This window comes from Barbus barbus, assembly GCF_936440315.1.
Source record: "Barbus barbus genome assembly, chromosome: 16".
Lineage (NCBI taxonomy): Eukaryota > Metazoa > Chordata > Actinopteri > Cypriniformes > Cyprinidae > Barbus > Barbus barbus.
Window position 1 is genome coordinate 4,916,810 of NC_136744.1, and position 12,035 is coordinate 4,928,844.

A 12,035-nucleotide genomic window follows, 5' to 3' on the forward strand; every position below is an offset into this window, starting at 1 on the left:
ATTTGGCAACCCCAAGAACCTATGAATAAAACCTGGAACAAAAACATGCAGCGTCTTTGCACACAAGACAAAACAAAATGCATTCATTGACAGATGCATGAATTCCAGTTTCAGTGTTTCACATTATTGGGGGCACAGTTGTTTAGCACATTGTGCAGAATGCGGCCTACTCCTGATATGATTTAGGTGTTTGGAAAGTGGACCTGTTTGTGGAGATGAAGAGGAGGGGGTGTTCTGGAGCTTTGGGCCACAAGGAAGCCAAACCTCACGGCTGTTTAAAATTAGAGGTTGGGGGTTGGGATGTCAGACAGTCCAAGGAGATGGGTACATGATCATTTCTACTGTGAAGTGTACTTTAATGGCAAGCTATTATTGTGTAAATGTCCTGAAATACTGAAATATAACCGCTCATTGAAATACTGAAATATAACCGCAAAATATAACTGCTCATGACTGTTTATCTTCTAGTATGGTTAATGAAATACTCTACAGCACAAACAAGAACACATTCCTCATTTCTTTTTGATGAATAATTACACAAACAAATAATCATGCATTATCAAATGCAGCATTATATTATCTCATTTCCATATGAAGCCAACATAGCATCTACTGTGCATATTAAACATAATACAAAAAATATATATTTATGCACAGTTTCCATTAACATATTTGGCAGACGAAGTGTAAAAACGAACTGATTGTTCTTTGCATAATGCATCAACAAGTGCGACAAATATTTCAAAGGTCATTTCATTCAACATGTCACGAGACAATTTTTCCACAAACAAAACAGTGTCAAAATGTGTCCAGTTATTCATTCACCCATATTCACAAAGCACTGAAACTGGTTGAATTGACAACTTTTTATAACTCCTTTCAAAGTCAAGTGCAGCGCCCAGTCAAGCAAACATCATTCGAGACAGATCAACATCCAACCAAGGTAAAGTTCAAAAGTTTCCTTCAGCCTCAACTATTTTGTGTTTCCACAAGGACAACTCTGCATTATAATTTCGGATCAAAAGTGTGGAAATAAGGGGCCAGACATACTCACCCCAGGAGAATACAAGAGCGCGACGTGGAGGTAGATGAGCCTCTACCCGCCTGTGAGGAAGCAGCTGATGAAAAGCAAAATATTACCCATGCGGAATGTTGCCTCTCCCGCATCCCATTTATGGATAGGCACTAGACTATATATAGCATTTACACTGACTTCCCACATCATTTCGCACAGATATTAAGATACCAGACAGACGTTTTAAATTGATGCTGGATACGAATGAGATATAAAACACAAGAGATAGCCTAGTTTAAGGTGAGTCGAATGGAAATCGTAATAATGGTTAAAAGTCTACATATTAATTGGTTTGAAATAGTTGAAAGACTCCATGGCCAAATACAGCCTAATGCACTCTGGCCATAATTTTTGAAGCCAGTTTTAACACTTTTTAGTGATTTTTATTTTATGTATTTATTGCTAAACAACTTTTTTTATTATTATTATTATTATTATTTAATGTTTTAAGGCGAGACACTGCAGGTGAATAGGGTAAAACAAATAAAAAATTAAATAAATAATAGTTATCACCTTACCTAGTTGATTGATTGCATTGATAATTACAAGCTTTCTAAAATGTTTGGTTTAAATATGCAAATGCAGCCTTATTTAATGAAATATGAGCTAATTTGCATACATTTCTAGAACAAAAATCTAAACACTGGATGAAGTTTGTTTCAAAATTTCATTTTAGTGACATATTAGAGTCAAAAGTTTTGGGGTATCTCATTTTGTTACTCCATAATTCAGAAAATACTTAGAACAGACAGAAAACAATACATTTTCACAATTTTTTTGTGGAATAAAATGTTGTATATAATCAAGCAAATTATATATGAACAAATCCCTCTGTAAAAAACTTCAGGATATAGACAGGAATAAAGATGTAAGGTTTGGTGTGTGTAAGTGCTACTGAAGTGGAGATATATGGCTCAATGTAGGAGAGAAAACTCATTTTGAGAAAACTGCCTTTAAAAATATGTATTGTAATTGAAATCTATTGACACAAAAGTGCTATAAAATAAACACTTAACAGTGTCTTGGATGTTTTCTTTCCACTAGTCTGAAAAAATACTTTATGAAAAACCAAAAAACTGTTATTTTGCCTGCAGTGTCTCCCCTTAAGAAATAAAATGTATGAATTAGATACAATGCTTGCTTCCTGAAGTGAGATCTTAGAACTCATTACAGGTACATCTCAAAAAATTAGAATATTATGAAAAAGGTCAATATTTTTTGTCACTCATTTCAGAAAGTGAAAACATATTTTATAGATTCATTACACACAGAGTGAAATATTTCAAGCCTTTATTTCTTGAAATTTTGATGATTATGGCGTACAGATAATGAAAACCCAAAATTCAGTGTCTCAGAAAATTATAATATTGCATAAGATCAATAAAAAAAATATTTTAAATAGAAATGTCAGGCTTCTGAGAAGTATATTAATTGACTGTATATGTACTCAATATGTGGTAGGGGCTCCTTTTGCATGAATTACTGCATCAATGTGGCGTGGCATGGAGGCAATCAGCATGTGGCACTGCTCAGGTGTAATGGAAGCCCAGGTTGCTTTGATAGCGGCCTTCAGGTCATCTGCATTGTTGGGTCTGGTGTCTCTCATCTTCCTCTTGACCATAGATTCTCTATGGGATTCAGGTCAGGCGAGTTTGCTGGCCAATCAAGCGCAGTAACACCATGCTCATTGAACCAGCTTTTGGTACCTTTGGCAGTGTGGGCAGGTGCCAAGTCCTGCTGGAAAATGAAATCAGCATCTCCATAAAGCTTGTTAGCAGAAGGAAGCATTAAGTGCTCTAAAATTTTGACTCCTGCTTCAGTCCACTCCTTGTGAAGCTCTCCCAAGTGTTTGAATCAGCTTTGCTTGACAGTATTCTCAAGCTTGCGGTCATCCCTGTTGCTTGTGCACCTTTTCCTACCCAAATTCTTCCTTCCAGTCAGCTTTGCATTTAATATGCTTTGATACAGCACTCTGTGAACAGCCACAGCTTTCAGTAATGACCCTCTGTGACTTACCCTCTTTGTGGAGGGCATCAATGATGGTCTTCTGGATCATTGCCAACTCAGCAGTCTTCTCCATTATTGTGGTTTCAAAGAACAAGAGATACTCTGAATTTATACTGTAGGGATGGGCATTAATTGAAACTCAAATGTAAATATTCTAATATTTTGAGATACTGATTTTTGTCTTTCATGAGCTGTAAGCTCTAATCATCAAAATTAAAACAAAATAAACTTTTGAAATGTTTTACTTTACATGTAATTAATCTAAAATATATGAAAGTTTCACTTTTTGAAATAAGTTACAAGAAAAAATGAACGATATTCTAATTTTTTGAGATGTACTTGTATATTACGTAAAAAAAAAAAAGTTTGGAGATTTTGAGTTTTTTTAAGGGTGAAAGGGGAAAAAAAGCAAAATAAGGTACATTTATAATTCCAGAAATATTTAGTTGTACAGCAACAAATATGCCTGCTAAAGTCTATAATGACAAATTTGATTAAGTTCTTAAATTTAAGTTTTCAGAAAATCAAAAAGTGGCAATTCAGGAGAATCCCGTTCATACTACATTAACCAGAAGGAGCTGTAACAATAATGACATGAGAAAAGTTCCTGGTTGCAACATTGTAGCTTAATCTGCATAATCCTCCTTCACGTGACATAAATTGCAGTTGATCACATGACTTGACAGCGCATGCGCAGTTGCGACGTTACAAGGTAAACACGATCAATGCACAGAAGCCGCAGAGTGTCTCTGTCAGGAAGGGAAGTGGCTCTCGACCGCACAGTGTTTCAGAAAGATAGTCACTGGCAGTCCTGCTTCTAGACTGAATAAAAACGTCCAAAACAAGCGCTCTCTCATACCAGTGGGGCATAAAAACTGTACCGAAATTGAACAGGCATTTCAGACAATATCAGGTAACTGACGTCGTCTTAACGTAAGTTTGTTTTTATTTAGTTTGTTTTTATAACCTAAGGTTTTATTTATTTAACTTGTTTATTCATTTATCTACAGTATGTAACTTATCTCACTTTTTAATATGTTACTTTTGGCCGCGACTTTGATATGCTCTATGCTATGGCTTTGTCTTAAAGAAGTTTTTACAGTGTACGGTTATTAACGTTGATAATTAACTCTCTTTTGTCATCTGGAAGAAGAATGAGGTTCATTGCAGTTGCTGTCATACTTTGTGCTGGATATCTCGGCCCAACAGCCTTTGCCCATCCTCGGTATGTCACGCAAATACACTTAGATTAATGTATTTATTATTTATTTAATGACATATGCAGACTTTTTTAATGACTAAGCACACTAACAGTTCTTGGTACAATTCCTGATTAATTCAGGTGTTTTTGTAGAAAGAACCGGCTCCTGAGTTAGGAATCTTGACTACACTAGTCATGCTGACAAAAATGTCATAAATCGTTGTTGTTTCCCAGTACTTTTTGAGGAAATGTTCTAAAAACCTGCTTGCATGTGAAATATTTGCCCAACATTATGACTTGACTAATAATTATATTTTAAACATTATGTTGTACTGTTTTTAATGACTTTATTTGATTTATGACATGCAAATAATACTACCGCTAATAAACATTGTCACAGTATTCTTTGTTGTAAACCAATAAAAAGTACAATCATGAAAATCGAAATCTATTGAGAAATACTATTCAGAATAATAGAAATTACAAAATGATAATTTGGTGCATTACTGCTAAAATCATTTGGTTAATGATCTTCAACTATTTGCATGCCCACTTTAATGGTTTTAATACGCGTTTGGTACTGTGACCACATTTTCTACATAAGCACATACAAACGAAGCCGTTTTTAGGATCCAAGTTTTGTGTTTGTCCAAAATGTTTGTCAGATTGTGATTGTCATATATAGTGAATTGACTGGTTCTTTTAGGGGAGAATGGACCAGACTCATCCTGACCCAGCATTGGCCACAGACATTTTGCAGTGTATTGTATTGCATTTATTTTCCATTATTTTATTGCCATTACTGCAGGCACACTATACAGGTGCATCTCAATAAATTAGAATATCATGAAAAAGTTCATTTTTTCTTGTAACTTATTTCAAAAAGTGAAACTTTCATATATTTTAGATTCATTTCATATAAAGTAAAACATTTCAAAAGTTTTTTTTTGTTTTAATTTTGATGATTAGAGCTTACAGCTCATGAAAGTCAAAAATCAGTATCTCAAAATATTAGAATATTTACATTTGAGTTTCAATTAATGACCATCACTACAGTATAAAGCAGTTGGGCAGTTGTGGCCTAATGGATAGAGAGTTGGACTTGTAACCTGAAGGTTGTGGGTTCGAGTCTCAGGTCCGGCAGGGATTGTAGGTGGGGGGAGTGAATAACCAAAACTCTCTCCATCCTCAATACCACGACTGAGGTGAGACCCTTGAGCAAGGCACCAATCCCCCAACTGCTCCCCGGGCGCCACAGCATTGCTCTGGGTGTGTGTTCACTACTGTATGTACACTTGGATGGGTTAAATGCAGAGCACAAATTCTGAGTATGGGTCTCCATACTTGGCCACACACCACTTCCCTTTCCTAATTTCCGAGTATCTCTTGTTCTTTGAAACCACAATAATGGAGAAGACTGCTGACTTGGCAATGGTCCAGAATACGAAGATTGACGCCCTCCACAAAGAGGGTAAGTCACAGAGGGTCATTACTGAAAGGTGTGGCTGTTTACAGAGTGCTGTATCAAAGCATATTAAATGCAAAGTTGACTGGAAGGAAGAATTTGGGTAGGAAAAGGTGCAGAAGCAACAGGGATGACCGCAAGCTTGAGGATACTGTCAAGCAAAGCTGATTCAAACACTTGTGAGAGCTTCACAAGGAGTGAACTGAAGCTGTGGAGAAAAATAACTGCACTGTTGCTCAGTGGTTCAAAGTCCTCTTTTCAGATGAAAGTAAAGTTTGCATTTCATTTGGAAATCAAGGTCCCAGAGTCTGGAGGAAGAGTGGAGAGGCACAGAATCCATGTTGCTTGAAGTCCAGTGTGAAGTTTCCACAGTCAGTGATGATTTGGGCTGCCATGTCATCTGCTGGTGTTGGTCCACTGTGTTTTCTGAAGTCCACAGTCAACGCAGCCATCTACCAGGAGATTTTAGAGCACTTCATGCTTCCTTCTGCTGACAAGCTTTATGGAGATGCTGATTTCAGTTTCCAGCAGGACTTGGCACCTGCCCACACTGCCAAAAGTACCAGAAGCTGGTTGTTTAGCCAGCAAACTCGCCTGACCTGAACCCCATAGAGAGGAAGATGAGAGACACCAGACCCAACAATGCAGATGACCTGAAGGCCGCTATCAAAGCAACCTGGGCTTCCATTACACCTGAGCAGTGCCACATGCTGATTGCCTCCATGCCACGCCACATTGATGCAGTAATTCATGCAAAACGAGCCCCTACCACATATTGAGTACATATACAGTAAATGAACATACTTTCCAGAAGGTCAACAATTCACTAAAAATGTTTTTTTTTATTGATCTTATGAAGTATTCTAAATTGTTGAGATAGTGAATTGGTGGGGTTTTGTTAAATGTGAGCCTAAATCATCACAATTAAAAGAACCAAAGACTTAAACTACTTCAGTTTGTGTGCATTGAATTTATTTAATACACGAGTTTCACAATTTGAGTTGAATTACTGAAATAAATTAACATTTCCATGACGTTCTAATTTATTGAGATGCACCTGTATATTGCTTCTTCATGTGGTATCGGGATAAATTATGTTGTTTTTCATTTATAGGTGGAAAAATGTACAACAAATTTAAGCTTTTGGACTCTGCATGGATTATGGTAGGTTTATGATCAGTGACTATATAGTAAAAATGTTTTGTTGCAATGCATACTGAATTAAAAGAAGGTAAAAAGAAAAATGACTCTATATGATTATAGAGTATAAATTTGTAATATCAGCCATAATATTGGCTAAATATCTGAAGTAATAGTTAAAGCTGAAGACTTCAGGAAGACCTTTTCCGCAATCACTTAACTAATCCACAATCATAAACATACATTTCCTATAACCAATTAAATAGCTTAAACATTAAACTGTTTGTGATGTTTGGATAAAAAGCCTGGTCTGCCAAATTAATGCATAATACATTTTCCCCATATGTTTATATTGGTGCAACCCTGGTTGTTATGTGATCTGAAAAATCATCTGATAATGATGTCAATGCCAGTGATTGTAAGGATGATTATAGTTTGTGTCAGTAGAAATGTTTGTTGTTGTTGCAGGCCCAACGCTGGCATGAGGTGCAATACATCCTGGCATTTTAATGCCAGTTTGATTGAGGTAATTTAACTTGCCTTGCTCGCTCTGTTGGATATATGGTCATATATTTTAGACATGCGCTTGATATGTTGTATGTGCATGTTTTTCAGGACTTGATACCAGAGATGAAACAATATTGGCCAGATCTGATAGCACCTTCCTCCTCCCAATTTTGGTATGTTTAAAAGCTTGCACATGTACTTATTTATTTATTTATTAAAGTAAATAATGGACTTATTGTTTTTTTTTCTTAGGAAATATGAATGGGCAAAACATGGAACCTGTGCTGCAAAAGCAGAGTCTCTGAACAGTCAACATAAATACTTCAGCAAGGCTCTTGAGCTGTACCAAAAGTTCAACCTTACTAAGTAAGTTTGTGTTTTTCAGTGGTTCTTGTAGAACCTGATTTTTGTGTAGAACTCAAAGCTTTTGTAAAATAGTACTTGCATGCACGACTTTACCAAATCAATTTAAATTGTATAATAAATGGATAGTTCAACCAGAAAGGAACGTTTTTTTTTTCTCAATTTACTCATCCTCTTGTTGTTCCAAACCTGCATGAATTCCTTTGTTCTGTTGAACACAAAAGAAGATATTTTGTAGAATGTTGGTAACCAAACAATCGCTGGTAGCCATTGACTTCAATAGTATATATACAATGGAAGTCAATGGCAACCACCAACATTCTTCAAAATATCTTCTTTTGTGTTCAACAGAAGTAAGTCATAAAGGGTTGGGACAACACGAGGATGAGTAAATTGACACAATTTTAATTTCTGGTTGAACTATCCCTTTAATGTGGCAAATAATAATGTTACTCAGCAAGCGTAAACAATTAAAACATTGATTCATATCGCATGCCTTAATAACAAGTTTGGGACACGTCCCAAGTAAAGCAGTCCAGCCCATAATAGCTGCACAGTTATAGGTACAATGATATAAACACTACCGGTTTACACATGTCTGCTCTCTCACCCAGCACTAGTTGACGCTGGTTTCCTCATGAGTCTTTTGTGTTCGCAGTGTTTTAAAGAACAACAGAATCTTGCCCTCTGAGCAGCACTACACAGTGAGTAGTTTAATTGCCTTCCCTGCTATAATTGTCATTTCACTGAACTATATGTGGTCCTTTGAAGATGTAGTAAATAATTCTTCTTTGACCTGAGAGGTAGAGCATGTAGTCTGTGATTGATTTATGTATATGTATATATTTTTTAATACATTTAAATAATTCAGCAGCTAGGGTTTCGTTGGAGTTGTTTACTGTAATGGTTTTCTGTTCCTGTCTGTGATTCCACAACTTGTGATTACATGAATGATATAACAATGATCAGGTAAAAAATTTCCCAAAAGTATCATCCATCTAATAAGAGGCCCCAAAGAATTTTCCTAAACCACAGTGTTTGTGCCCAGCCACAACATCAGCATTTCAACACTCATAGCCTGACGCCTTGCAGTCTTTAGTTGCGTTTTTTCAACTTCTCTATTTTTTTGGCTGAAGTCAACAAGAATCTTGTGATTATGAGCACATGTGAGTAAATGTGTCATATTTCCCATTTGTTTTAGCTGGATGAGGTGGAGACTGCCATTACTAGCTTCTACAATGTGAAGACAAAGATTCAGTGCGTCCATCCAGGAAAGGTATGAATGAAGAAAGACACAATATTCTGACAAACATTTGTGGTTCGAACAAAGGTTGAAAAGTAAGAGGGTTTGAAGATAAGAAGACAAAAAGACAAAAAGGAAAGTGTTAAATATTCCATTAACCGCACAACAGTGACATACTGGTGATTACCACAAAAATTATAATTTAAATTTTGCACTTAACTGACACTTTTATCCAAATTGACTTATAATAGAGGAACAAATGCAATTTGTCCCAGAGCCAACAACATTTAGGTTATTATAATTATTATTTTTGTAATGCAACAAATGCTGTCAATTAAACCTCACTTGTATTGCATGTAAAATAATACTCTTAAGAAAGTAAATGTTGTCCATTTTGATTTCCTCTTGTCTTGATATAGAGTGAGACTGATCTGCTCAGGGCAACAGTCAGATGCATGAGTTTTGTGAAGGGGAAATCTCATTTCATACTGTGTTTCTCAGGGAGGCCAGGTTCAGATTTTGGGCCAAATAGAGATCTGCGTTGACACGGATTTCCAGCTGATCGATTGCGAAAAGTCAACTGAAGAAATCTGGAGCAATGACATCCCCGCAGTGGCCGTCAGGGGCCAGTCAGAGCTCAGCGTGTGTGATCACTCCATGCCGATCTATTACCCCCCAGCGCCCAGCAGATCATAGAGGTGGGCAACCCCAGACCTCGTGTGCGAGCGTGGAATCACTGAGCATAACAAGATGAGAATTCATTCTGTCTAGTTTTTGAAATGCTGCAAACTGCTGAAAATCTTTCCTCTTTACACTCTCTTTTAAAAGAATTGCACATTAAAATTCCTTTGTTTTAAATGATAATGCTGGAACAATCTAGTGAAGATTTAAGGGTGTCACAGACTGCTGTATTCTATGGTTACTGGGTTCATTTTTTATTGGTCTTGTAGGTTTTACAGTGTATCTTATTGAGTCATACTGCTGTTCACATTGTCCACAAAATTTCAAGGAAAGAAAAAAATATACATAATGTTATACATTAGGAAAGGTGTTTAGCATTATAACACAATTTTCAAGACGGTTAAACACGTATCCCACCTGACCACTGTGCATCTAGACATTTTACTTTTCTCCAATTCACATTATTCTCATTTAGTAGTACAGTAATTGAATATTCATTTGAAAACCACACAACTATGATGTATAAATGTTCGACAATAATATAGCACTGTGTTCACAAATCAGAGTTTTTTTTTTAGCAATGTACTCAATTTCCATTCAAATAAATCACAATGCAATAATTTCAGTGATCCTTGAAGCAAACCAAGTCTTTTCTATTTTCTTAAGTCTTTATTGCTTTCTTTCAGTCTAGCTTAGATGTCATATTTTGCCTTTAATATTTAATCTGATAAATTTGTTATTATGATTTGGATTGAAAGAGGCCATTCATGCCTTAATTTGCGATGTTAATGTGTAAAATATGTGGTAGGTTTGGAGCTTTGGGCCTAATGGCAGCAGTTGCACATTTAAGCTTCTGCCTCTGGAGGGCAGCACATGCATTCTGCCAAAAATCACATTGATGTTGCTTACATATGTTCTTCACATTTACGTTTTGTGAAAGGGTGATGGTAGTAAACTGTAGGGAGAACATTTACCATTTGCACACAATTTTCTGATAAATAAACAGTGTCTTTCTGGCTTTTTTTTTTTTAAAATGTTATTCGATTACAGCCATATCTGATGTGGGCATTTGACACACAACTGAAAGATGTGCCTAATGGTTGATTTTATACTGGGGAGGCGTTTATACCGCTGGTCAAAGACTTTTTATACAGTAGATACAAAGGTTTGATACTTTTACAGAATTTGATAAATGGCTTACATCATTGTTGCACACCAGTAATTAAAACGTTTTTGTAATGCAATGACAATTGAATAAATACAGAAAATCACATATTCCTGTGTGTCTGAATGTTTTTTTTTTTTAAATGAACTGTCTTTGCTTACAATCCACTTCATGCAGCCTTCGGTTTGAGTCTCTGCAGTGTCCTTGTCTTAATAGAAACAACAGCCCTATGTTCAAACGATTTATGGAGTTTTATATAAGGCCATTTAGGCGTTTATGACTGCCGGTGCCCTGCATTAGGGAATGTGATGAGAAGGACTTCCTCATTAACCTCTACACATCACTTCTTCCTCATAACTACAGGTTTTTGTAATGCAAGGTTGTTAAGATGTTCATCTCAATATTTTGTCTGTTGCATACAGAAGACCATACTATAGATAACTGTTCAAAAATCTAATAAGCTGTCAATGTAGGTAGCATTTAAAGGCATCGCTTATGCTGTAAGACATCCAAAAGGTGGAAAGCTTGAGTCTATACTTTTTTGGGCCAAGTTCTCAGTCAGTATCGTTTGTATTCTTTGCGTAGAAGTCAAGACAATTCTATGATTGAGATGTAAGTTAATTGAAACCCAATCTACCTGGGTATTACATACCATAAAGAAGTTATAGATTTATTTCTAAAATGGTAAGTATTTTTCATTCTAACACCAAACTGAACTGAAATCAGTCTCTAATGGACTTTACATGTAGAATGATGATTGAACAATACGCCTAGACTTTCAAATTAGATCCATAGTTCCTACAGTTAGGATATTACCAAAAGAGTCCATAAATGTTTTCGCAGTATGTATCTCATACATTTTCTATTCATTAAAAGAGCTACAATTATTTTTTTAGATTGTTTCAGCTCAACTTTCAAATTATCAGTGAAGTTCTGTCTTTCCAGGAATAATGTAATGCATATATATTTATATTTGAACTCCTTTGAAACCACTTAGCGCGCACACAACATCTCTTTCATTCTTGGTGAGTATAGATAAAAGTGCAACCATGTAATCCTTGAATTCACATTGGCTTCAGATTTGCCCTTATTCTGATGAATAAAGACAGACAGACGTCACCTGGCTTTTAAGTCAAATGACTTGAAGAGTTCCAGGCTCAAACATAATGGCTACAGATCACTGCCTGG

At 36.0% G+C, this 12,035-nt stretch overlaps 1 protein-coding gene across 4 annotated transcripts; it reads left to right on the top strand.

Annotated features, from left to right (window-relative positions):
- The first annotated feature begins 3,756 nt into the window (after positions 1–3,756).
- Positions 3,757–10,957, top strand: LOC306882849 (ribonuclease T2-like). Of its 4 annotated transcripts, none has more exons than XM_079437804.1 (10): positions 3,757–3,995; positions 4,233–4,307; positions 4,990–5,044; positions 6,863–6,912; positions 7,357–7,414; positions 7,504–7,568; positions 7,648–7,761; positions 8,417–8,462; positions 8,960–9,034; positions 9,503–10,957. In XM_079437804.1, exons 2-10 carry the CDS (start codon positions 4,237–4,239, stop codon positions 9,695–9,697), a joined length of 729 nt encoding a protein of 242 aa, XP_079293930.1. In that variant the 5' UTR covers positions 3,757–3,995; positions 4,233–4,236; the 3' UTR covers positions 9,698–10,957. The 4 variants fall into 4 exon arrangements, with proteins under 4 accessions (XP_079293930.1, XP_079293931.1, XP_079293932.1 ...); XM_079437805.1 differs by having other exon boundaries at positions 3,764–4,015; XM_079437806.1 differs by having other exon boundaries at positions 3,790–3,995; positions 4,236–4,307.
- Positions 10,958–12,035: the final 1,078 nt, after the last annotated feature.